The 27922-nt window shown below is 45.1% G+C and overlaps 1 protein-coding gene across 16 annotated transcripts in view; it reads right to left on the reverse strand.

Moving 5' to 3' along the window:
- Window positions 1-4303: 4303 nt before the first annotated feature.
- Window positions 4304-27922, reverse strand: part of Carmil1 (capping protein regulator and myosin 1 linker 1) — a 289003-nt gene continuing 265384 nt past the window's right edge. For 4 of the 16 annotated variants that reach the window (XM_036189077.1, XM_036189073.1, XM_036189074.1 and 1 more), the window contains 7 exons: window positions 24527-24639; window positions 19446-19869; window positions 16529-16610; window positions 15198-15410; window positions 14347-14487; window positions 11441-11590; window positions 4304-5317 (listed from right to left, as the gene is read on the reverse strand). In XM_036189077.1, coding sequence (XP_036044970.1) covers window positions 5181-5317; window positions 11441-11590; window positions 14347-14487; window positions 15198-15410; window positions 16529-16610; window positions 19446-19869; window positions 24527-24639 — 1260 coding nt within the window. In that variant the 3' untranslated portion in view covers window positions 4304-5180. Of the gene's footprint in view, window positions 5318-11440; window positions 11591-11924; window positions 13155-14346; window positions 14488-15197; window positions 15411-16528; window positions 16611-19445; window positions 19870-24526; window positions 24640-27922 lie in introns of those variants that run through there. The other 12 variants (XM_036189080.1, XM_036189081.1, XM_036189078.1 and 9 more) reach the window with 8 other exon arrangements.

Below are 27922 nucleotides of genomic sequence, written 5' to 3' on the forward strand. Positions count from 1 at the left end.
GAAGAGCAGGCCTGCTGACTTCCCAGGACTGGTCTAGGAATGCCCCTCCCATGAGTTTCCCCTTCTGCAGGGTCCCCTCCCCAGGGTTACTACCGTGGTTAAAACCCTCCGGCATGCAAGATTCATGCGTTTTTATTGTGAATCTTTGCAGCGGTTCAGTTTCTGGGAGCTCACGCTCATCTTCCCAGCAGGTTTCTCTGTCTGCCTCACCCTCCAGTCACTTGGGGGACAACTCGAGTGTCTTCCCCCTCAGAATGCCTTCTCACTCCAGACATGAAGTTCAGCGGAATAGTTTTACTGTCGATGGAGACTCCCCACGATCACTGCACCCCAAAGAAGAAGCAGAGGTATGAGAGCTTAGGTGTGGAAGCCTGAAACAGGCCTCCACTTCAGCGGGGCCTGTGATACAGCAGCCTGCTCAGCTGGACCTAGTGCAGGCCATAACGATGAAGCTTAGCTAGACTTTCCTACTCCCTTGAAATCTGTCACCAGCCTGTGACAACAAGAAAAGTGGTCTCGGGCAACACAATCCATTTCTTCTGATTTTGAGAAATTTCTTTTCTTTTTTTTTCTGAGCCAGGGGGTGGGTGAGTATGTAGCTCAGGCTAGCTCAAAGACACTGTGGAGTGAAGCATAACCTTGAACTCCACCTCCTGAGTACTGGACTCACAGGAGTGCATTACCACACCTGGCCTAACCCTGAGACACTGCTGACAAAGGAAATGTGACCCTGTTGACAATGGGCAAACAGAAGAGCTCTGGCTCTTCTTCACACTGATGTCTCCTCTGCTTTAGCAGTTTGGCTAAAGCTTGGGTTCTGGGTTCAAAACATGTAGAGGTGTTAGAATACAGACAAGACTACTTCTCAGGCTCCCTGTAGCCTCCGTCTTGCTGCTGCTGAGGAGGAAATGACAAGCTCTCTACCAAGAGCCTGCCTGGGACTCTGAGATACCTGGATTCCAGAACGGCTGCCGCTATTTTCATTGTCCGAGGAAGTTTACAGGCTCAGACTGCCTGACTTCAGAGACCAGCAAGCTAACTTTGTAATGGGCCACAGCCATATACGCTCATCTTCCTCCCTTCCTCCATATCTTCAGTCATGGATTTGCCAATTCAGGACTCCATTCCTCCCATCCTGCCCCCAAGGGACAGCCTCACTGCAAGCTCATGCTATGGGCTATTCATCAACCATGTGGCATAAAACCTCCCTTTCCTTGGACCTATAAAGAAACCCCACTTTGCCTAGAGTGCCTGAACTCTGATCAGAGCCCTTAGCATGCTGTTCACATATACAGTGGGGCCTACACTGTAATCAGAATCCCCAGTACATTGCTATCTGTGTGTTCATGGCCTTAATGACACTAATAAGTCTCTTACTCAAAAGGGCGAACCACCTTGGTGTCCTGTTTAGCCCAAACCCCAAACCTTTCAGAAAATATGCTTCTGTTGGGATAATAAAGGACAGGTCTAAAGCCATGGAGGGGACATCAGTGGAGGGTCTGTGAAAGCAGATATGGTCAGCATCACAAGTCAGCAGCTTTCTAAACAGGATTCGGGGGTGTCTTCATAAGTTACATAAGGCATTGTCTCCATGAATGAAGGCCACATGGCTATCACTGCAGACCCGCCTTGGCAGAGCTTCCAATCCAGTAAGTGAAAAGTGAGCAGAACCCATCTTTCCGAACCTCTCCTGACAGGTGAACTGAGACCAGGTGACTTCTCTGAACTATCATGGCCATGCTGGGGCCTGAGGTTTCCTGTTGTATTTCTTCTCTGCAAAATCTTTTCTCTTAGAACCCAGGGCTGGATAGTAAATGGAGCTTTAAGACAAATCACCAGTGAGATGAGCTGACCACAGGAAAGGACCGAAGTCATGTACATATCTTGTCTCTCCCATATTGTTCTTCCTGATGAGCCTGGTATCCAGGATCCTCTTCAGGGTTTCAGTTGCCAATTTTTAATTGGAGATTCACATCACTTGCATGACTGAAAATTGACCCAAACTGACAACAGTAAACCAAAAGGAAAAATTGGAAAGCTAGTTTCCAATAAAGCCACACGATGGAAGCATCCCCAAATAAGGCGATTCCTGTTTATTCTGCTCCCGTTTCACACAACTGAGATGGATGTGACCCTCCATCTCCCCTCAGCTCAGGCTTTGCACATCGCACAAACAGAACAAAATAAAACTCGTGCAGCTCAGCACAGCTCTCCAAGCCCAGGCTCCTCCTCCGGGTCTTTGCTCCTCTCAGAGGCCTTGTGACTGTAGAAGCCTGATTTCCCCCAGGCTCCCGATCTGGGTCCTGCAGCTGAAGACCTGCTCTCCCAGCATTTGCCCTCACCATGTTTCCAGCTGAAGACCGCTGCTCTCCACGTCACTGCACTTGGCAAGAGCTTCAGTAATGAAGGCAGACGGCTTCTGCTCACAGGTGCTACTCGAGACCTTTCTCCTATGCTGTTGTGGGACCTGATGAAAGGTGACACGTTTTGCAGGAATGTATCAATCCATACTCTTCGAGATGGGATGGGCCTGCAGATTTCCTTTTCGGGAAGCCTGTAAAGCAACGGTTCTCAACCTGTGGGTTGCAACCCTTTCGGCAAACCTCTATCTCCAAAAACATTGACATTGCGATTTGTAACAGTAGCAAAATTGCAGGTAAGAAGTAGCAATACAAATAATTTTGTGGTCAGGGGTCACCACAACATTAGTCTCGGCATTAGGAAGGTTGAGAACCACTGCTGCAAAGCTTTGCAGGGGAGGGAACAGGAGGCAGGAGACACTTGGAGTCCACATTTACAGGCTGATGATCACCGTGAAAGGAGCAGGACGGAGCAATGGAGACTTGAGCAGGAAAACATCCAGGGAAAATCTAAAAAAGGTCCAGGCCAGGCCAGTAGAGGGCTGTCCTTTGCATGGCCATCTCAGCCAAGCTAGGGGCTGGCCAGTGTGGGCTGTCAGCCTTGCATGTCAGCATGTTACCCTTGTGATGATAGGAGGATCAGGCTTCTTCTGTCCCATAGAGAAGCATAGTTAGTTCTTGCTTGTCCATTTCTCCTAGGACTTGCCTGCAGTTCCCAGGGTTACAGCTCCTTGCTCTGATCTCGTCACTGTTTGAAAACTCAGTGGTTCCTGTTGCAGAGGCAAGCTCCAGTGGCCTTGATCAAACACCAAGGCTATTCACAGCCTGGCCTTCTCCTACTCTGAAACCCCAAGTGTATAATGGGCAGCAGGCACCCCCTATGTCACATAAGATTCTAAGTACATGTGAACTTGATCACTGTTGACAAAGCTCTTTGTGCACCTCCTCACTACCTTGTGACTCCATCTGATGCCATATACGTTCTAAGGGAGTAGCCAGAGCCACTGTGGAGTCCCCAGGAGGTTTTGTTTTGTCTGCCTGCCTGAGCTGATGTATGCTTTCTCTGGTACTTTGGATGTTTTCACAATTTCCCTAAAGCTACATCCCTTTTGCCAGGTAGCTGCTTGCTGAGCGTCCATGTCAAACTCAAAGACATGGCTTTCTCTCTTCTCCATCTCCCTCCTGTGGCAGCTGCCAAGATGTTCAGCTTCCTGCTCAGTAGCTTTTCTTTTAAAAGCTAATAAAATTGTCCTCACACTTAAAAAAATAATAATAATACAGTATACTAAAGAATCAGGCACAGTCCTCGTACTTATGAAGGTATGGCTTCAAAGCCTTGTACAAAGACTTCGAGAGCATCTTGGGGGTTGAGGGGAAAGACACCTTCCATAGTACTGCTTATTCCAAGTGTGGGCTCAACTGTGGGTCTGCCACATCCATCTCTGTCTTACTCTTCTCCAACTCTGGCACCATCATAGTCATGTCTGAACTGACGGCAGAGCCACACCTAAAGAACATAATCTTCCATGTCTGTTGCCGTGAGGTCATCAGCAAGTGGTCCGGCCTTTAGGACTGGCATTCCCTCCCAGGTCAGCCACCCATGGGTGACAAGAGGAGGGGACAAAGTGACACTACACAAGCCACATTTGTGCTGGTTTTCCTAGCTGGTGAGCACACTACCCGACTCTTGCCAGCACCCCTCACTTTCATGACTTCCATGGAGCTGGGTACAGAGCAGATGATGAATTCTGTGACCTAGTAAATTCTATCTGTGTTCCAGTGGGAAGAGCAGACCATGGGATTATCAAATTGTATTTATTTTGAAAGTAATGATTTCTAGATGATATGATTATCTGTGGACTGTGATTATTCTCAATTTTAGAAACTAGGCACAGGCTCACCACCCAAGCCGATCCTAACAAAAGAATTGGAGAAAGCAACAGTTCCACTTGGAAAATCATTTTATTGGTATAAATATACATATGAATAAAATACTTTCAGCCTGTAATGTAAGTGAATATTTGTGAGATGTTTTATAAAGAGTAGTATTTAGACATCTTTTTTTTTTTACAGGTGCCAAAATTTTCTCTTAAAAACCGCACATTAAAAGCTAATAAGCAGAGAGAAATTAAAAGCCTTCAAAAACATGAATATTCATAAGACCTCATTCCAATCAACTATATACACGAATCTGGGCTTCTCACACTCTGTTCTTAGCTGTGGCTGCTGATGGTCTACAAAGGTTACCAACCAAGATTTAAATGTACACTTCTCCATGGGGAAGGATGTGCCCGCCCATGGAAGAATATAAGAACAATGCCCAAGATCTAATATATATAATTTATACAAATTATTTATTAGTGTGCTCTGTTAATATAATTACAATGTGCAATTGCATACATCAAGAATAAATTGCTATATCGAGTCATGTGTGGGTCTAACGCAAATACACCCTGCAGCATCCCAGCGTCTCCTGGGCAGTTACTTGGGTGTGAGTCCAGTTACTTCACTAATTTCCAAAAATCTCACCATGCAGGGCAATGTGTAGCTGCCTCAGAGAAATTCAAGTAGGGCCCGTGGAGTAATTGCTGGCTTTTTGTAGAAGGCATAAGAAACAATGTTTAGAAATCAAATGCTGAGAATGGGGAAGACCAAAAATGTGCTTTGATAACCAAGAAGTGGACTTTTGATATATATATAGAAAAAGAAGGAAAGGAGAGAAAGAAGAAAGCACCAGAGAAGGAGAAGACGCACTGCCCGTGGCTCCTCTCTGAGGGCTGAGGAGAGCACCCTGCATGGGAAGGCTTGGGGTGGGCACCATTACACAAAAATAAACTCTTTCTCTGCCTCTTCTCCGGAGTCACTGGATTTGCTCCCCTGGTGACCGTCTTTGCCGGAGGACCGCTGTTTTTGTTCTTGACACTCCTGGGCCTGTGGACCCCAGCTTCTCCTTGAGACTGAAACCAGAAGATAAGGAAGAGGACAGTTTAAGTGACAAGGTAATAATAGGACCTGGCCAACAGTGGGCTGAGGGAGCCTGAGGAGTGGGGATGGGAGTGGTCATGATGGACTTTTTGAGAAACAAATGGCTATTGCACTTAGAGACTCTCTGGACAGATGTCAAGGACAAACCAGCGCAGCCACAAACAAGTGGACACAAGCAAACACACACACACACACAAGACCAGTCTATGATGGGGTGAACCCAGCATAGATGTGGACGAGAACCGGAGGTGGGAGATGGTAGACAGGTCAAGGGAGAAATCATCAGGGGTCACCGAGGCTGCTCTGAGCCATGTGACAGATTCAACCCTGCAGGTAAAGTACTCCCTCCTGTGGCCTCTTCTGACTGGTACCAGGTAATCTGGAAGGGTTCACAGTGACAGTTGGACCTGGACTTTTGTCATACATCCAGGTGTCCCTCCTAATCACACAGGCAGCTTTGTCTATTTTCCTCTTTAAAGCCTATGGTCTTTCTGCCTACATCCTGGTTCCTCTGCCACCATACCAGCGAAAAATTCAGTTCAGAGTCTAAACCTGCGTGATATTTAATCAAGCTATTAAATATTACTCCCATGCCTACTGAAGAGATGCTACCTGAGCTAAAACTACCAAGCCCATGCCATTTGGAGAGCAGTTTAAACAAAAAGCACAGCCATCCTGTCACTCAAACCCCAGAACAGAGTCTGCAGTCCTGGGAAAGACAGAGGGCTGATGTGATGCTTCTGGTCACTTGGATTTTCACATTATGTTAAACAAACCAAAAAAAAAAAAAAAAAAAAAAAAAAACCTCATCCTGTCAGGAGCCTGCAGTTTAAATGACTGCCATTTCAAGAAGGCAGAATTTACGAAACCTATACGCAAACATGTCAAGGTTCTCCTGTAAATTTAGTTGCCATGATTGGAGTCTAGCTTTTAACAATAAGCATTTTGATTTTCAGTTAATAACATTAAATTAAAATTACCCCAAATCCTGAAGCGGGGGAGACCCACAAACAACCTTTTCAATCTCATTATAAAATTAGGCAATTAAATTATAAAGATTTGGGGTGTGTGTGTGTGTGTGTGTGTGTGTGTGTGTGTGTGTCTGCAGGTACCCACAGAGGCTGGATTTAGTCACCAAACTTTTTTTGTTTTTAAAGATTTATTTATTATGTATACAGAAGAGGGCACCAGAGCTCATTACAGATGGTTGTGAGATACCATGTGGTTGCTGGGATTTGAACTCAGGACCTCTGAGAGAGCAGTTGGTGCTTTTAACCTCTGAGCCATCTCTCTAGCCCTAGTAACCAAACTCTTGTCCTCTACAATACTGAACATACTAAGCCATTTTTCCAGTCCCTTAAAATTCTGATTTCTTTATGCCAGTAGTTTGGGGCAAGTTCTCAGAGAAGGTTGGGACATAAGAAATGGATACAGTTGCATTTTAAAGCTCTTATTAAGAGGGGGGAAATGTACTTGTGTGATTGGTCCTTTGGAAGCTGTTGATAAGCCAGATTTGGAGAAAAAAGATAAATGTCTCTAAATATTTTGCCCTTCATCAAAAAACCAATTTGGTGCTCATATCCAGAGTCTTTTAATCCTTCAGGCTGAGTGTGTGCTAAGGACAGGGGGAGCAGAGAAGACTTATAATATTATCCAAGGATACTTGGCAAGAAATCCAACCCCAAAAGTAAAGGGGACCTGTGCTGTCTCCTAGAACTTCTGCATTCTAACAAAACCTTGTTTCTCTACACACAGATGAACGGGAAGAAATGTCTAATAATGCAGTGAGAGATTCAAGGGAAAATAAAGAGTGGGGGTGCTCATCTGTCATCAGAGAAAAACACATTTGAGTCCCTAGATTAAGATAATAATCTTACCTTCCAGGAAACCCAGGCCAAATCCACCTTGTATGAGATGACACAAAAATACTTTCTAAATATGGAGACATTCATGCAGCCAAAAGTTTACGTCATAGGTAAAAACAGAAGTAGCCTTATAGATCAAGGCCACAACAGCAAGAATGGAGGACATCTAGAGGGACACAATATGGGGATCTTCTCGGAAAAGGCAGGCTGTCTTCTCATCTCCAGCAAGGCATGACCTTCCAAGTCCTCCAGGTTAGGGGGCTGTGGTGGGCAGCAAAATGGGGCAGTGGAGAGGAGGGAAGAGCAAACCTCACCAAGCTAATCTGCTCCTTTCTAGTTGATAACACAGTCAGACTTAGCCACAAAAGTAAGAACTGCATTTAATCAACATAGTGACTAAGAGGGAAAATATCCTAATTTCAAGAAGGCTATGAATACATCTCACTATGGTAAGAACATCAAAATTACATTTTATAACAGAGGTGGAGCTTGAGGGAGGTCTTGGGTTTGATCCTCAGGACCACTTTACCTCAGGGTAAAGTTCATTCTAAGCACATTCACCGTCATTGATTAAAATATGATTGCATGGGATAAGTATCCTAGTGGCAGCTGGCATATTGTATTGGAGAGTGGCAGAAAGAACCTCCCCTAACACTTGAACCGAGCTCAGCACTCTGCTGGTCTTCTAGCCTGTTTAGTCCTGATCCTTGATGCAAACAACTTTGTATAAAGAATGATATCTGTTGAGTCCATTTCCAGCCTATAGGGAACATCTATTTGATTGCATGTAATTAAGATGCTAATTACAACTATATGGAACTAGTTTTTGTCAGGCTTCCATTAAAGGAAGGTCTAAATAGGATTATGTCTGCTTGAAACTTAAAAGTCCAGAATTAATTTTTAAAAAATATAAAATTTACACTTCCACTAATTACCCAGACTTCTTCCTAACCTTGATTTAATACCAGGTAAAAAGAAAAACCACAATGTTTGATTAAACTTCTCCAACGCAATTTGGTTAAGAATGTCAGGGGGTCCTGGTGGACGAGTCTATCCATTTATACATGTATTATTATCATCCCATGTGCTATTGATGAATAAAAGATATTCAAGGATATGGACCAAACATTAACTTGGTAGGTGGAAATAGTGGCTTGCATCTTTACATATTATCTGAGGTGAAAATAAGTGGTGCAGAGAGCCTCAAGCACAAGGTCTTCTGTTCTTGAAGACGATTCAACTTTGCATATGCATATATATATATATATATATATATATATATATATATATATATATATATATATATGCAAACTTTAAGCCTTCTGAACTACATGGACAGACTTGGAACTAGAGATTCAGATGCAAACTTGGAAATGATTCCCCCATCATAAACTCCAGGGAGATATATATATCTACCAAGAGAAAACAGGGCATTTCCTTAAAATAATACTCTGTAGTTGGCCCTGCTTTTTGAAAATTCTTTCTAGCAGTAGTTGGAAAATCTCAAGCAACTGCTAAATTTTCCCTGAAGAATTGTGTTTACTGTTTTGAGATAGCATTTTATGTTATTCTCAACTCCCTCTGTAGCTGAACATGACCTTGAACTCTAGACCCTCCTGCCTCTACCTGCTAAGTGCTGGGGCAGTAGGTGTACACCACTACAATGATCTGATCTTGCAGAATTCTTACACAGGAAGTGGAACCTGATCTGGATCCAGGGGAAGGAGTTGAGCTGAGCACTGGCTCACAGACTGTGAGCCCAGGCAAGTGTCCGTGGCTGCAGGCTGGATTATGGAAGCAGCAAGGGATACAGGAAGGGACTCCCAGAATCAGATGGCACAAACAGAAAGCTCTGCGACACAAACGAAGCCGAACAAAAGCAACTATTTTCCTCAAGAAAATAGGACATTTGCTAACAAAAATATCACATCTTATAACCAGAGAGGAAAGGACACAAAATCAGTCTCAAAATAGCCACACAATTCGACCATGTCAACATGATCAAATGTGCAGCGTGCTTTGAGAACAACAGCTACCATTTGTTTCATGAATATAAGGCTTGGGAAATTCAGAAAGCTGGTTTAGTGTTCCAAGATTGCTCTTAGAAGACTTGAGAGTGCACACCATGGTTCTGTCAATTGCTTTGCTAAACACATTAAAAACTATTCAAAAAGCAGAGGCTGTGTCGTTCTCAAAGGTAAAGGTACCATGAGAAGAATAGGCACTAACAAAACAAAACAAACGTATTAGACGGAAATGACTTTAATTGAAGCACCTGTGAAAATTCTGGGGTTCCCTATTTCCACAAATCAAGCTAGAGAAGCTAATACAAGATGGTCCCATTTAATCCTACCAAAATTTGACCCAACCCATCATAAGGAGAATAGTAAACTACTGAGGTCGGGGGGAAGTCAGAGAAAGACACAGGGGTTCTTCTCACTGCGTTCTAAGAGCTGGTCTATCCCTGCAAGCATCCCTTTTGACTCTACATCTTATTGGTGGGTAGATGTGTCCCAGGGGTGGGCATCCTGTGTGCTGTGTAAGTGCTTTTGGTGGTTCTTATTTTTGCACCAAGGTGCCTTGTTAGTAAAAGATGCAAGTCAGTGGCTCTAATAGTTGAAAATGTATATTTCCAGGACCTAGAAACATCCATGTAATCTCACTTGTACTTAATGAAAGAGACAATAGAGATTTTGTCCTACTGAGTCTCAAAAAATAACTCTTGTTCTTCACAAATTTCATAGCTGTTCACTAACTTTCCTCTGATTGAAATCAAGAGTTGGGTTTTGGTTTTGTTTGTTAACATCCGACTACATTTCTTATAAAGGGAAGTATTTTTACAGCTCTGTGATAAAGATGCATGTACAACATAGGGAACCAGTTGAAAGTAAAGCACAGGTATGGAGTGTAGCTGAGCAGTAAGTAGAGAGCCTGTTAAGCAGGCATAAGGCTCCACATTCCATCCTTAGTGCCATACACACCCACCACATCCATTAAAAGCAAAGGGCAATGGCATTTGTTTCCTCCAGGACAGATGCTACTTGGCCCAGAGAGAATGAGTGCTCTATCCTCACATGACTTATTGTCCTTGCTTTGTGCTGTGGGCCATCCCTTAACTCCACCCTATTACCCAGCTACTTAACTGATCCGAGGAGCAGGCAAACAGCCATAGGACCCTTTGCTAGCACTGGCTTGCACCCAGGCCCTGGATCTTCTTGCTGGTGATGAATCAATCGGTAGGGACTTTGTGAGTCTTGCATCTGTCCCCAAGCAAGTTCTCTATCATGAGGTTACTCTCACCAACTTGGATTCTAGAATGCTCAGTGAAAATGAAGGTCCTGGTGTTCACTACATCAGAATGCAAGCCTCCTGCCTGACCCCAGGCATCTAAATACCCTCACATGTTAACCTCTGATAAAGTTTTACGGGAAACAAAGAGATTCACTCCAAGGGCAGATGTCCTTTAAGGAGATCTCATGTAAGCGAGCATCTTAGGTATACTCTTTTTCCGCTACCATGCTGTTTTCCTTTAAATGAATTTTGCAATGCAGTCATGGGAAGGCTCTTCCCTATGTCAGCAATGCTGGCTCTAATGCCTCAGAGGGTAACCCCTGGCTGAAGTCTCCCCTTAGCATCACCTGGAACTGTTCTCACCTGAGGAGGTTTTACCAGAGGGCCCAATGGGAGACAGAGCAGAAAGAGCACATGCTGGCAGACACACTGAAGTGCCTCTCAAGGTGAAAACGTAACAGATGGGCAAACATCCACTGAAAGCTCATGCATGGAATTCAAGGTCTGCATTTTATGGGTGCTTTTTGTTGACCTGCCCCTAACACAGTGTTTAGGTAACATCTTAGATCAATGTCCTATAGGGGAATATACTCCATTGCTCTATGACTTTCTAGTTTAACTCCAAGGGAAACTTAATGGGAAAAAAAAGATAGAAAGGAAGAGAATGAGAGAGATAACCCCAAATATGAAAAATAACTTTCATGCTCACTAAAATTAGAATAGACAAACCCCTAAGGTAAACTGGAGCTCCTCCAGTTTTTGATTTACTATCCCCCCCCACACACCCGCAGAGGGACCATCCTGTTGCCCTGTAGAATAGAATTCCTTTCTGTGAACTATCTGATCCAGGCCCCACCAGCAGCTACTCAATTAAAGCTCGTTTGTTAGTGCCAGCTCGTCAGCTTGAGGGCAGCGGGGATGAAAACCGAAGGCTCTAACCATTTGTTGGCTGTGACTTCCTGTACCCAGGTGCGTTCACTTCCTCTTCCGCAATGGTGGAGTAGAGTTTTGAAGATCTCTTCCCTCTACCGGAAGGCTTGCCTCTGTCATGATCTGAATGCCTTTTGAAATAATCTCCTCTTTGCAGTACTAAGGAAAAGGGGTCCATTTTACCCTTTATAGTAGCAAATACATCCATGTGTTGACATCCATGTTAAAATTATTAATATTAAAACTTAAAATATCAGCTTATCCACCCCGAGTTAGGAGTCAAAGAACTTATATTGGTCCTGGGCAGATCCACTGTTGTCTACAGAATGTTGTCTACAGCCAACATTATGGAAATGTGCAAAATGAGGTGAGTTCTGATCCTGCCCCAGAAAGGTAGTAAAAAAATGTCCCGGTATTATTATTTTGATTCCAAGATGGATTAATGAAAATCACATTCACTATGGAATAATCCGGAAGAATTACAGTCATTTACCTGTTTCAGAAATTAGTTGGGCACGCTAGTCCAGAGGGAGGCAGAGAACAAGGAAATGAAGTAACCAGCATAAATAACACACAACAGGAAGAGACAATAAACAGGGATAGCTTCTGGAAAGAGAGGCAGGGCTCATGAGTGGCTGCCATGTCTTCTACCGCCGTTGAAAATCCGCTAGTTCACAAGCTGAAGTTAAAATCTTACCCCCTCAAACATTGGAAAGCTGTGCCCAGACCTTGTGTATTTTCAGCCTGACATCAGTGCAGAGTACTGTGACAGTGACTAGTTCCTTCTGGACCTAGACGAAAAGGCAATCTCAGAGCTCTGTCGTTTCAATCAGCCCGTGGTGGACAAATGTATGAAGCATCCTTAGTTCTTGAGAAATGGCTCCCTTATTTGGAATTCCTCACTCTTCACAGCAGTGGAAAGTGGAAAGTGGGCTTGCTAGTGGTGCTGTCACCAGAGGCTCCAGGACACATTCCTACTCCTGATAGTTTTGATCACCTAGCAAGTATGTCCAACTTTTTGACACTTGGGAGCCATGCAATTGAGTTCAAAACAAAACAAAACAACAAAAACCCACAAACACCTGCTGAAAATGCAGTTGCTTATAGTGAGCTCATCATTTTGTGTTGGGCTGGAGTCGTAGCTATCCTCAGCCAAACTCACTGCAGGTGGCCCTGGGGCTACAGATTGGACACTCCCAAGCTGGTATCGTTTTCCAAAAAATGCTAATCAGAAATTTACTAAATGCTCCGGCCCCCACCTATCCTGTTTTGTGTAAATTCTTCCACATTTCAATTATTTTTAACAAGATGAATATTTCTGCACGTCACCAACCTCTCTCTCCCCATTCCTCCCCACTGACATCCTCTCAGGCATTTTCAAAGCTTCCTTAAAAGGCAAGAGGTAAAGACAGAGACTGTAGAATGGAAAGAGAGGAAGGGCGCCAATGGAGAGGAACTGTATGAGCAACCTGCCTGGGAGGGCTCTCAGGGTCGGAGTTTGCTTTGAACAGCACTATTACAGGTTCTTCTCCACATAGTGACTCGTTCTAAAGCTTTGCCTGTGATACCAAGCACAGCATCTATCCCTTCGTTGTGAAATGAGAACTGATGCCAGTCCCCTCTTCAGATTCTTTAACAAAAGTAGTTTACCACCTTCAGCCAAGTCCCCACCTTCTTTTATCTATAAACAGTAGAAGAGAGAGACTTCCACCTATAAAATAACCTGGCAGAATGGAGACAGAAGAGCAAAACGTATTAACAAATAATACTTTTTAATTATTTTTTATTAGACTCCAAGGACACGAGGATATTAGGCAACTGTGCCTACTATTAGCTTCAACCCAAGACTATTGCCAAGAAAAGAAAACAGGAGATAGCAGAACCAGGGAAGTCACAGAATTCTACAGCACTGAACAAATATAAAGTTAACAATGCAGCCCAAAGCACAGCAAGGATCTGCATGTGGGGGCTAAGAGCCCTTTACAGTGCACATCTGGTGCAGAGCCAGCACTGTGTGACACTTACCCCAAAAGCTACCTGTGCATTGGAAATAATAAAGGAAGGTCAGGCATGGCGACTCACTCCTAAAATCCCAGCATTTGGGAGGCTAAGGCAGGCGAGTCACCATGAATTAGACTGAAGCCAGCCTGAGTTATATAGTGAGTTTCAGGCCAGCCACTACCTGATGAGAGCCCTGCCTCAAAATAAAAATAGTAATTAAAAGAATGACATAACATGACATAAAATAAGTGGGGGAAATGATAGAAACATCAAAGATGCTACAGTTACCCCAGCCTGCCTTACCCCCATTTTGGGGCTCAAGTCTGTTCCTGAGGGGTAGCATGTAAATCACAGGAAACTACCATTCCCACCGCAGGGACCTGGTGGGAACACATTTGTACAGGGACACCCTGGGAGTGTCTGTATAGGGGCCACACTTCTGAGAAGGCAGAACATTTACTCATGACCCAGAGAGTGCAGAGAGCTTTGAGGTTCCTCAGGGCAGGTGACCTGCTCCTGAGCCATGGCCAAGATGGCCAAGAATGTATTACAGCTGCTCTTCAATCATGGCAGGCAGTGGTTGACGTGCCAACTAGGGGCTGCTTTCCTTAGAAATAAAGGGACTGAGAAACCTATTCAAAAGTGTGCCCTAACATGCTGTGAACTGACTGAGAAGTGTCTGGCAATTACTCCTGCAGAGAACATGGGTCTTTGGATAGGTGGCTCAGCTATGCTTTCCATTCTTCATGAATGTGTCCAACAGAATGTCAAATCAAGTGCCCACTCTGGTCCCCCATAATCAATCCAAGGGATGTTGACTTGAACTCCAGGATACTAGTGAGGTTTGGGACCAAGGCCTTCCTTTTGCAATGACACTGCTCGGGAGAATGGGGCTAGAAGAAAGATGTTCTTACCTTCCTGGGAGAGGGTCCTGGGACTGGGTTGGGGGCTGTTCTGGCCATCGCGCTCCTTGTCCGAGGGGACTTTTTTGAGGGTGGGTGGAAGAAGAGCAACTTTAGGGGAACCCGGACCAGATGGAGAGTCTGGGGTGTCTTCTACAGAGGTCAAAGACACAAAACAAAACTGGGCTACAAACTGGACTCCAAGCATAAGCCAGGTGAATCTTTACATACAGATGACTCATAGACAGAACTCAATTCCTAGTATTTCAAGGTTTCTTCTGTAAGTCTTCTCCTTTAAGTCAGCAAACACCTTTGTAGCTGACCAAAGGCTACATCTCTTGGACTTCAAAGCCACAAAGTCTGTACCTACCATACTCGACCACGTCTGCAATGCAGCTGCAGAACATTTGCACCATTTGAGGAAACCTTCTTTCAAACCAGGCTCACAGTTTGCCAAATTCTGTTCTACACCTCCAAATGCTACAGGATATGGTGGATAACCACATAAGCCTGTGCCGCTCTTAGGCCTTTGTCCCTAAACTGGCCTTTTGCATTGTCTGAATACCCTGGAGACTGATTTCAGAAGTCAGCCTCTGCTGATGGGCCAGCATGCCTAGGCTGGTTTTCCTGACAGGTAGGCAGTCTCAGGTTCCACTCTTGTATCTGGAGGGCTTGGTGTTGAATCTCTTAGTATTCCTCAGTCCCCAGCTCCTTCAGATTCCATGTGTCTTCCAGTTCCAGCTTCCTATTTTCTGCCCACTTTTTTCTTCCAAAGAGTCTACCACATTCTACCTACTCTTGAGACCCCTGTGGGTACAGCCAGACCAGGCCCAGCCTGACTCCCACACCACTAATGCCCTTACCGGGTCGGGAGGCAGTTCTTGGCTTCTGGGGAATGGAGGGCCGGGCTCCTGGGCTGGGCTTGGTGGACTGCAGGAGGGGCTTCGGGCTGGTGGGCATGCTGGAGGAGCTTCGAGACCTGCAGCCCCCATCCACTCTGGGTTCTGCTTTGGCATTTTTTTCTGGTGTTCCCAAACCAAAGCGGGCCTCTGGAAGACCTGGGTGCAATTTGGGCACTAAAATGAGAAGTGGTCCAAAAAACATTTTAAACATCAAAAGTCAATGAAACTAATCTTCCGAATATAGAAATGTGGTGCATGCTGTGGTTATCATTCCTCATCACAGATCCTGAGAACAGAAGCATCCATGTTAGTGTGCTTTCAGAGTCAAGGCTAGTAGAAAACTGACTTTCTTCATAGAAACCTCTCAAAGGGGCCTCACTGGTCCAGGGATTACCAGGTCGGAGGCAGAGACTGCAGAGTGGCAGAGCTGGGAAAAAGCAGTCTGACCAAAGGCCTAAGTCCTCCTTCCTGTCTGTGGAGCCTGCTAGGCTGCTGGCCCACTCTGGGACAGGCCACTTCAATTTCTCTGTGACATGTTTGCTTTGCTAAATAAACTGCTTCAACAGTCAGGGTCTCCCGCTGTATTCCTTCCTTCCAGAAGACAAGACCTGGGAGATCCTTGCAGTAAGATACAAAATCTTACTCTGTACCATGCACAGTTCTATATTCATATGCAAGAAGAAGCTAATTCTTCATGAATTTGAAGTCTTCAGGTCTTTCTGGGACCTGACAGGCTGGACAGACACACCGACAGGAAGTGCCTCTGTTCTGGATGACGATAGACCCCTTAGTGATCTGCTACAAGCTGAGGGAGAAAGGGTGTGCTGAGGGCTGTGACCTGATCTCAGGCGTCAAGGTGAAAACAGTTCTGGAGGATTCCATTCCCACTGGAGTCACGGGGGGAGGATTTCCTCCTGGCAAACAAAACACCCGCCCTCCTACCACATACCATGTGGAGTGAGTTTGCTGTTCAAAACATCATGCTATGTTCATTCGCCAGAATGCCCACGATTTAAGAATGTGTCAAAAAAGAAAAGTTGAGGAAGGTAATCTTAATCTCCTCCATCTGGGAAATCAGAAAAAAAAAAAAAAAGTCCCCTGAGATCATGGCTACAGGGATGGGTGTAGCTCGCCCGGGGTGGCCGGGACAGGAAGGGACTGGTGGGTTAGGTTGGAGGGGAGAACATGAAGACTTGCTCTTTCATCTGTATTTTTCTTTCCAATCACAGGTGACTCCTAAAATCAGAAAGTGAAAGGTTTCCTCAGGGGATGCAAGCAATAGCTCTGCTTACCTGTCCCACCTCCCTCCGACCGCTCTGTGCTGCTCAAGACTGGGCTGGAGGAATCCTGGGAGGTGATGTCATTGACAAGCTTCTAAAAATTCAAGACCCCCACCCCCCAAAAAGAACACATTTGAGATACAAGGGAAATGAAAAAGAAACAATAAAGCAGATAATGAATAACAACAGATTATTCCTGTCACTGTTGAAGGAACCATGAAGGGACAGTGATTACGGGAACTACCTCAAATGTGACACCCCAAAATATGCTATGGTGGATCTTGTCTATTGGCTCAGCACTGGGAAGGCTGAGGCAGGGGGATTGTGGTCAAGGCCTATATAGTGAGGTCAGAGTCAGCCTGAGCTACAGTGTGAGATTCTGTCTCAGGAAAAAAAAATGTAATTAATAATTAAAATACAAAACTGAGGTGAGCAGGTAGAGCAGTAGACACTCTGACCTGTAGCCTGATTATCACGCCTCGTTTAAAAAGCACGAATCCCTCTCCTAGGTTCAACAGCACAGGTGATTAATCCCTATGACACACTGGTGCAGTTTCACCATCTCACTGCATTGACTAGGAGGTAGCAAGGAGGTGCAGTGGTCTCTCAGCAGGACCATAGCCCCAGGTTCTCAGGGTGCTGAGCAGTACCTCTCTCACAGAAAGCATATGATCTGGCATCGCTATGAAAAAAATGACCCCAAGAGAAGAGGGTCTCACGCTATAGTCCTCTGTGCAGGCTCCTGCAGGACATGCAACAGGCCATGAAGCCCTATCCCCGTGGGACCTCCACCCTCTGCTCTTCCAATGGTAAGGGCAACTGTGTATCAACCATGGATGCTTCCACTACCACCTTTGCAAACAACCCAGTGATACATTTTGGGAAACATTCTAACACTAAGTTTCTAAAAAGCTTCTATTATTCTGATAGACTAGCCATGACTGTTCTAAATTGTAATTGCTTCTATTTTTTTTTAAACAGAGGCTGTTGAAAAGAACACTAGATGGCGCTATGGGAACATTAACATAAACCTGGACCAAGCACGTTCACTAAACCAGAAGGAGTGTGTCACTCTGAGCCAATTTATGTATCAATCTCAAACACATGGGAAACCACTCTAGAACGCTTGTCTTTTCAACAAAATTAGCTGCTCATCACAGGAAGCAGCAATAAACAGTTCATTAGGAAAACACAACATTGGCTGTTGTAAATTTATAAAATATTCAGGCATCTGGCTCATGGTAGGGATGCAGTGTTTTTTCAGTATTCTGCATGAAGGTCAATAATGTCTCCTTTACAGCACCAACAGGAGATAATTGTGTAGGCTCTCCCAACCCTGGGCTATAGTGAGGGGCTGGGGGAGAGTAAGGCAGGTATCTGTAGCTGGCAAATTGCTGGATAGTAGAAGAACTATGGTGAACAGCTGCAGAATCTTATGGGATGCCGAGTTTAATAAAAAGCAGATGTTAAGAGGCAACACAAGAGTCCTCTGCATCTGCTCTGCAGTCCACCTTTTACTTCCTCTGAGTCAAGGTCCACTGGGAGAACCATTTTCTTCTGAGGCCTCAAGAAAAACAGATGCCTAACTTCCCTTTCTCTGGGGCACTTCTCAGATCTCAGGCTGATGCATACAACCTGGGCACATTTATCTCAATAATCACCACAAGGATACATTCCTTTAAGGAACTATGGAAGGAAATAGACAAATCTGAAGAAGAGACTCAGCGCAGTAACACAGCTGGGAATGCAGGTTGGTGGAGGCTGACTGAGCAACTTGTACAAGGCCCTGTGGGGCTTGCTCTCCAGTACCACATAGCTTAAAGCAACGGAGGTGGGGGAGGAGGGAAACTATCTTTAAATTGGACTTTGGGGAGACTCGACATCTTTTTTTCCTTTTTCAAAATTATCCTTTGCTGTGCTGGGGAATGAACTCAGGTTCTTATACATGCCAGGCAAACACTGTACCACTAAGCTACCACTCTACCTTGTCCCTAAAACTTAGCGCCTTCTAAAACAGTGCTGCTTGCTGCTGTCTTTACAACAGCAGTAGTGGCCTCAGCAATGCATCAGTTCTGACAGGAGACCCTGACTTTTTCTTTTGCCATTTAAATCTGGAATATGGCAAAGGACTTTGAAGCCTGAACTTCATGGGGCATGTAGTGGCCTTTAACGATTATCTGCCTGCCATCTGTCCTTTGCCTATTGGTCCTGCCACTTCCAGCTACCCTCAGCATCTCCACTCAGTCACGCAAGCCTGTCTTATTTGGGGATCAGTTCTCGCAGGCTTCTGTCGAAAGCACAGGAAGACAGGTGGGTGAGGCAAAGATTATTTCTCCAGAGTGTAGCTCTGAGCTGGACAGTAATCCCGGAAAGGGGTAGGGACTGAAACAGGGGCATCACCAGGGGATGGGGGCCACCCAGTGCTAAATCTGGGCCACAAAGTGAGTTTGAGGTGAGCCTGTGTTACTGTGTGAGACCCTGTCTCAAAATAGCTAACAGATTACACAAACAAGGCACGACCTGGGGCAGTGAAAACAAGCAAGTAGTTCTGGATCCAGGCTCTAAAATCTTTGGGAATAAATCTTTAGGATTTACATTTTTAAAACATTTTTTTTTGTTTGTAAAACTGATCTTATGAGTATTTGCTTGCATGTGTACGCATGCGCAACTCATGTATATCTGGTGCCTACAGTTCAGAAGATGGTGTCTGGTCCCCTGCAACATAAGTTAGTGATGGTTGTGAATTACCATGTGGGTTCTGGGAACTGAACCAGGCTACAAGAGTCACAAGTGCTCTTAACCGCAGAACCATCTCTCCATCATCCAGTATTTACATTTTGTTTCAGCAACAAGCTATTTTTCAGTACCCCTTTCCCCATAAAAACAGAGAAGTGAACGCACAAACCCAGACACCGGGACCCTTCCTCACCTTCTGTGCACACGCAGCTCTCCGTTCCTGCTTGGCCTTCATCTCAGCCAGCAGCCCGCTGCCCATCACCTGCACATAGCGCCGGCCACCCTGTGGGCTACCCCTGCTGTCGCTGCGCTCAACCCTGCCTGATTCCTCGGCTGGACCCTCCTCCAGGGGTTCTGGCGTCTTCACCTCCTCCGTGCGTTCGGCAGCACCATTGTGCTCAGCTGCCTTTATGTCCTTCCTGGCGGTGTCCACCGGTGGACTCCGGATTGCCCCCTTTGGGGAGGAGAGCTCTTCTGACATCAGGACTGTGGGTGGCCGCTCAGGTCTGGACCTCGATTTGATTAGGTTAAGAAAGCCACTTCTTCGAGAATCTCGTTTTTTCTTCTCATCTCCTTCGGCCAGTTCGTGGGCATCGGAGCAGCGTGTGGATGACCTCCTGAGCCACAATCAAAACGCAGAAACCGTTGGCTTGGCCACGAAGACAGGTCCCATGAGGACTCAGTCAACGAACATGAAGGTGACTGCTGCATAAACAGCCACATTCTTCGGCATTTAAAATGTTAAGCCTGTGCTTAGGGACCGAAGAACTTAGGCTACCCATGAGGAAGCTAAGCACACAGATTATGAGCGAATCTGAAGGAGTCAGGCAGAATTGGGGACAGACCTTTGTAACGATTAAAGGCTTAGGTGTGAGCTTCTCCTAGGCTGGCTTCAGACAAAATTGGGCAATTACCCTGTTTAATTTGGGGGCTACTGGAAAGGGCTTCTTTGACCATCTGTTAATTATTAGGTAATTGGTGAAATCAATCCTGGCAAATATTTGAATCTTTGCTTAAATGGAATAAATTACCAGAAGAAGCAACAAAATAAAAGACTCAAGGTCAGGGTGCTGGTGCCATACCTGTGACTCTAGAATTTGCAAGATGGAGTTAGAAGGTCAGGAGTTCAAGGCCGGCCTCAGCTATATAAAGTTTAAGGTCAGGTTGGGTTAAAGGAGACCTTGTATCTAAAAACAACTAGACAGAATAAGTTTAAATTTTAGGATGGATTTTTCAGGAAAAAGAAAAAATGAAACTTGGGAAGTGGAGAAAAAGAACAAACAGAAGGAGTGAGCCCAAAGGAATCTGCCACTCAAAGCCAGGGACTGGATCTCCACTTAGCTCCCCAGAAACTCCACCAAAACCAGAACCAAAGACAAACACAAAACCCAGAAACCACACAGGCAAGAACAGGCAACACCACTTGGAAGTTCAAAGAGCACAAAACAGCTTCACGGATCTGAGCAACTGGAATATAAACCCGAGGCCCAGGAGCAGCTAGACCCTCAGTGGCTGCAGACCGCAGAGCAGGAGCATTCACAAGGAAGCAGCTGGGAAGCTGAGAGATAGCAGGACTGGCTGAAAGCCAATTCACCAAGTATTATTTCCTCTTCCCAGGCCACAGGGTCAACAAGGCCCAGCCCAACCTAAGTTCATTGTCTGCAGAGCCAACAGAGAAACAGTGCAGCTGAGGGTATACGGCACAGCCACAAAACAGAAATAAAAGCAAAATGTGTTCAAAGTGGAACATTTAAGGTTAAACAGTACAGCTAGAGAAATACCTCAGAATGTGGGGAGGGTATGCTAAGACTAAGAAACTGAGAGAGAATGATGAGTTAATAGATTAACAGAGGAAATACCAGGTTGAACAGAGGAAGTTTAACAGAAAATGTATAAAAACAATTTTAAAAAGCTCCAGAACCAAGGAACATGAATTTTAAGAGTCAAATACTTTATGTGTGCCCCCAAAAAACTGGATAGACAAAGCAGCATCCCCCCCCCTATACAGCATCATAAAATTTCAGTACCCTGAGAATACAGACACATCCCAAATGTTTCCTGAGAAAAGAAAAGAACAAAACCATGTCACAAAGGATCAAGACTCAAGATGACCCCGAGTTCTTATGAGAACTCTAGACTATAGAAAATTAGGGAACAGTATTTTCAGAATTCCATACCCAGCAACACTATGACCCCAAAATGGAAGATCTTAACCTTATAGAAATGCACTGTTAACACCCCATTCCTTAGAAAGTAACCACAGGAGAAAATCCATCTAAATGAGGGCGTAAATCTCAGACTGAGAAGCAGGTAAGACCCGGGGATGTCATGAAGGGGGTCCACTTGCAGAGGATGAAGGGAATGCCTTCCCCAACAAGCCCCCGCCCCAGGTGTGAGATGTGTCCAAGAAGACCTGATGGAGAACATGAGAGAGAACTCAGAGATGTGTGCTTTTACAGGAGTCTTAAAGAAGTGAGTAGATGGGAGCATTGTGGGAAAGCTAAGTAAACAAAGAGGGAGCAAGGGCTTCCAGAGAAAACAAAATCTATAGTGTGACCACAGCATACCACGTAAATCAGGTGTGGACACTTACAGGGCCACAATGAAGCACACTGAGGCAACCACTGACTAATGAGCTAACAAAAATTACTATTAAATGAAGGGAGTCAGGGGAAAGAGATTCAGTAGGGCCAGAGAGTAGCCAGGATACACTATCATTCTTGGTAGTCAGATGTTGACAGAATTACTATCTGAAGCCAAAAAATGAAAAAATAGGGGGAAAGTATTGTATTTTTTAAAAAGTGGAAGCAAAGTTAAAAGTTAATGGAATAAACACCAGTTGCTTCTGGGGAGCAGGGAGTGGAAAAAGAAATGGGTTTTTTTAGTTAAAGTCTTGTAGTTCACTTGACATTTAAAAGTATGAGCACATGACACTGAATATCAAACTTCCTTTGCTGATTTATGGTGTTTTACCTAATGCCATGCCCTAGAATATCTGACAACCTCTTTTCATAGGCAAATGCAGTTTAAACAATTACAGGTTTTTGTAGGTTCCATCAACAGTTGATGAAAGTTGAGCTGTCTAGTCTTGCACACAGAAACATGACCACAATTCTGCACTCACATCTTTGTGGAAACAAATGGTCCATGTTACAAATGTACCCAGATAGCATTCAAAGACAAGTGAAGGACAAAGCCACCTGATCAAGAGAGGAAATCATTGTGGGGCAGGTGTGACAGAGCACGTGGTCCACACCCAATGCTCACACACTTCCCACTAATACAGGTTCTAGGTTGAAGAAGAGCCAGCAATGGTGTCTGTAATTACAGAGATAGGTCAATTGTCTTGATGTGTTTATCAGTAACTACTGTCAGCCAATAACTACTGTCAGCCAATAACTACTGTGGCCTGCACTAAGGTTCTGAAGTTCCTGCATGTGGCAGCATACACCTGGAACCCCAGCGTGTGGGAAGCTGAGACAGGAGGATGGCTGAGAGTATCGAGATTTTCCCTAGACTGCTTAGCAAATTCCAGACTAGCATGAGATACACTGTGAAACTGTCTCAAAAACAAAATAAATAGCAATTCAAACAATAAAAAGATAACAAAATATAAAGCAATAAAATTTTCTGAAGTGATAAGGAAAAAAAAAAAAGACCCAGATGTTGATCTTGAACAGTCTTCTGTGTGAGGTAGACAGCGATTCATCAGGAAGGAATTTTCCATTTTGTTCTGTATTGGTGTTTCCTGACTTTGTTAAGCTGAAAATGTAGCCCTCTAGTCCCTGTATTCTAAAACAACCAAACCAAACACTCTTGAAGATGGACACCACAGATGTATATGGGTTGGGGTGGAGGAGAGGCATGATGCCAGGAATGAGCAGGATTTAATTTGTGGGAATGAAGCATTATAGGAAACTATCAAAGAATAAATGACATATTGGTGGGTCTTGAAAGATAGAATCCTGCCAAGTTATGCTATGCTAAGCTGCAAGACTGGTGTCAATGACAACCAATAATTAGGTGTTAAAGCTTACAAGCATCTATAAGCTCCACTGCCATGGAATGAGACTTAACTTATTTCCACTTTGCCATCCTGCAGAGGATAGATAAGACTCATCAATCACAGCCCAGAGGAGCCCTTCCCTAGCTCTCCTGTCTGCCTGCCCTCAGCTATTGGCAAGGCTTAATGCATTCCTGAACTTCATCTCTAAGGTGAAGCATTCTTCACAAACATAACCCAAGCTTGGAGTCTGTTCTGAGATGGATCAGCTTTCAGTAACAGATTGAATAACTTCAGAAAAATCATGTATGAAGACAGGAGTGTTTTAAGTAGAACAATATAGCTCAGGCTGACCTGGAATTCACTACGCATTCCAGGCTGACTTCAAATTTATATCAGTCCTTCTGCCCCAATCTCTGAGTTCTAGGACTATGTACCACCACACCCAGCTCAAGTTAAAGTATCACTGACCTCTCTTCTAAGGAAGCAACGCCCTAGTGATAAGGAAATGTAGAGGAAAGTCTTTAGAGGGCCCAGTCGTTACTTTTCCTCTTGTGATGAAATACCCAGAGACCAAAGCTATTTGAGGAAGGAAGGGTTTGCTTGGGCTCCCAGTTCCAGGGTACAGCCCATCATAGAGAGGCAGGCACAGGTAGAGTAGGAGTTGTACACATACAAGAAGGAGGGAGCATGCTCAGCAGGCTTTTCCCTTTCCATGTAGTCTGGGGCTGGATGTAATACTGCCACCAGCAATCAGGCTGCACCTTCCCCTCTCGATGTAATTGAGATAATCCCTCACAGGCATGCCTCGAGGCTTGCCGTGTCTACTAGATGACCTAGAGCCTGTCAAAACCAACCACAGCACAGGGTAAGGCGGAGGGCCCTACACCACCTCTCCTGTCATTTTACTGCCCAACCTGCCAGCAGATCCAATTATGAGTAAGAAAGTTCAAAGGATGCTCACTGCCCTGAAACAGAATCTTCCAAGTGAATGTAAGAAAAGCCCCTGGCATAGCAGACGTTTGGTCTGGATGTGATGTGGACTGCTACACAACGGGTCCCACAGTCGGTTCAGCAGGTCAGTGGTAAGAGCTTCAGAATCTGAATTTCTAACAAGTTCCAAGCAACACCAACGATGCTCTGTTAACCACATTTTATAAATTCAAACAGTAAATCTCTTGTATGAGACTGTGGTGCCTAGATAAGTTATAATCATTAGCCACTTAGATATGAATGAAATACTGTTTTTAATGAAATGACTGGAAACTTACTTGCTATCCATTTTAGTCACTTTCTTGGTGAAAAATTCATCGACACCTTCATCCACTCTGCCCATGAGGCCGTTCTGTTCTCCATCATGGGGGATGATGCTGATGTTACAGATCTGCAAAACAAACAGGACCTCACTCCACAGTCAATTCAGCATACCTTCGGTTCTGTGGGATTCACCAACCCACAACACAGCCATGACTCACTACGACAGGGACCTCATGATTTACAGGGACAGAGGCCAGGTGTAGAACCATACCTAGTAAGGGGAAAAACAGGTCTACAGACGAGCTAAGCATGGGAGGGCTGCAGATGGGGACAGGTTTTGAGACAGTCTCTGCTAGTAGCCCTGGCTGGCCTGTAACTCATTGTGTAGATCAGGCTGGTTTTGAATTGGCAGCTGTCCTGCTTTTGCCTCACTAGGGCTGGGATTACAGGCATGTATCACCACATTCACCCACGAAACAGGTTTACAAATGGAGTGTAAACAATGCATGATGGCGGATTTGTATGGCTGGACCTAATAGGCTGTGAAAAGTTCATGCTTGCAAAGTGCTACAAAGTAAAAACCCAGCTACACTCTCAGCACCAGGAGGCAGGAGGATAGCTAAGAGTAGCTTCCTTTAGTGGCCTCACCAACCACTCCCCTTCTCGATCCAACAAACAAAGGGTTATATTTTTCTCATTCAATTCCTCCTCTCGCCCCTTTTTGCTTTTCCTGCTTTGAAAACGGAATTCCTACCTGGCCCCCGAGTTCTCTGGTAGTATGGAAAGCATGGAGGCTCCAGAGACGGAGGGAAAAGCTGAACAAAGTGCAGCTCCTCCCCTCCCCCAGGAGCAGTAGCTTAAAGGGCTGGGCTGCACGTCCTAGCCCCTGCCTTGGGCACCCCTGACATTCTAGAGATGAAGAACAGAGGAGACACCCAGCATGGCTGGATATATCCCAGGAGGCGCTTTAAAAGGCAGCAGTATAAGGGAAGCTCGGGAGGAGCTGACCCGAGAAGAGCAGCCCAAACCCTGACTAGGATGAAGAGAATCAGGTCAGTAGAGTTCAAGGCCAAAAGCACATGCTGTTAACACTCATTTTCTCGCAAAAGGAAGAGCTGTGATGTGACTCCAGTCTCTTCTGTCAACCAGAATCAGCATCAGATGCAAAGCGCAGCAGGGCTGCTGGAGATGGAGAGCAGGGATCACCCTGCATGGGCTGGACCCCACTCGCCTCGGAAGCTGTCTAGCTTCCTCAGATAAGTCACTAGTGCCTGCACCTCCAGGGAACGTGTACTCTCTGAAAGGTTAATTTGTGGATGATTAGAAGCTAAGTGGGTGCTGTGAGGTTAAAGGCAATTCAGGCCACCCTCTCATCTCTCTTTCCAGGGTGACTGAGCAGAACACTCTGGGGCATAGCAGACACCTGGATGACATGGCTTTATAAGCCACAAGGAAATAAGGGCATGTGGGTCTGTTACAGACACTGAGCAAATGTGCCCAGAAAGAACACCTTAGGGAGCTGAGTGACCACACACCTTCCATGCATGCCTCCCACCACAACAAGCAAGGAAGACAGACAGATATCCAAAGGAAACTAGTCAGAAATCCATCAAAGCAAGGCAATACAGGAGAATACGTAATGGACTTGGGAGGTAGAGGAAAACTGAAAGGCAATTCTTTGAAAACAGACTAATGGCACAGCTATACAATGTTTGAAAGGCATTAAAATAGATCAGCAATGGGGCTGAGCATGGTGGCTCATGCCTGGAATACAGTACTGGGAAGGGAAGATTGCCGTAAATTCCAGGCCAGCCTAGGCTGCATAGTGAATTTGAGGCTGGCTTAGAGGCCAAACAAAATCTTGTCTCAAAAAATAAAACCAGAAGAAAATATTAAAAACAGGGAATGAGAAAGGGAGACATAGTTAATGATGGTTAAGAGCAATTCAAATTCTCGTTCTGTGTAAATGATTAATTTGATCAAATGGACAATAGTCTATGAAGATATAAATTTCTAAAATGGCCGCAATAACAATTTGAAGGACTGGCCAGCTACCATACATGTCTAAGAGAATGCATGTACACTTTAATAAGTGGGAAAAAGGAGCGGAGAAATTATTCTTGTTTTTACAAAGCTCTTGCTTTTGCATGAGCACAGGGAACAGTTAAAATGTAGAAGGCAGATGCCTGTATCTGTCAGCCACAAGACAGCTGACAGGACTGGAGAGATGGCTCAGAGGTCAAGAGCACTGGGTATTTTCCCAGGGTCCTGAGTTCAATTCCCAGCAACCACGTGGTGGCTAACAACCATCTGTCATGAGCTCTGGTGCCCTCTTTTGGCCTGCAGGGACACATGCAGGCAGAACACTGCATATACAATAAATAAATAATAAAAAAAAAACATAGCTGGCAATTTGACATGATTAAAGTCTGATCAAAGAGAGAATTTTTGTGCTTTTTAAAAAATGTATGCTGGGCTATAGCTCACAGGTGAGTTCTCACTCTCCCTGCACATGCCAAGCCCTGGGTTTCACTTCCATCACTGGTGGGTGGGGGGGGGGGGGAAGACCATCTGTGTTTCGTTTCATACTGTGAACTTCATTATGCTCTGGAGACGCTGCCTCTGTGTTAAAGGTCCTGCACACTGCTGGACCTCGGGTGGGGGTTGGGGAACAGGGCAGCTGGAGAGGAAACAGTTCATCGTGTCAATGTAACCAAATCCAGAATCAGGTAAGAGACACACTTCTGGGTATGTTTGGAGGGAGTTTCCAGGAAGGGTTAACTAGGGGGAAGCTGCTCCCTGAGAGTAGGCAATGCCTTTCAGCAGGTGCCTCATATATGAAGAGGTCCAAGGAAAGGCCGGTGTCGCCTGCCTCTCTGCTTTCTGCTGGTGACCGCGTCTATGGATGCTTCTCGGTCTGGTGCCATGGCCACTGCCACCTTCCACTCTCATCACACTCCAGCTTCTTCAGCCTTCCATTGTGGACTGGAACCACTGGTGCCTTCAGCACTAGATTTGGACTGCCCAAGCACCCAACTTCATGGGCTGAGCAGCTACTAGGTTCTCAGCCTCTCCAGCATGGCCATAGCTCAGCTGCATAGCCCCTACTGTGTATGCCATCCCAGTAAATCCATTTTTATTATGCCTAGCTATACAGTCTGTTGGTTCTGTTCATCTAGAGAACCCCAAATAACACAGATGGAATGTTGATGGTCAAGAGACAAAGCTGTTTTGTACTCTTAGTCCCTCTGGATAGCCACTGACTGTCAACCTCAGTATCTACTCCAATACTCTCATGCCTTTTTAAATGCCTCCCAAGCCTGGCCCCACATGCTTCTACATGCTCTAAAGCTCAGAGAGCTGTCAAATCTCCCTGACAAACCCCCCTGTGATTTTGTGAACACAATGAC

Source organism: Onychomys torridus, chromosome 5, assembly GCF_903995425.1.
Source record: "Onychomys torridus chromosome 5, mOncTor1.1, whole genome shotgun sequence".
NCBI lineage: Eukaryota > Metazoa > Chordata > Mammalia > Rodentia > Cricetidae > Onychomys > Onychomys torridus.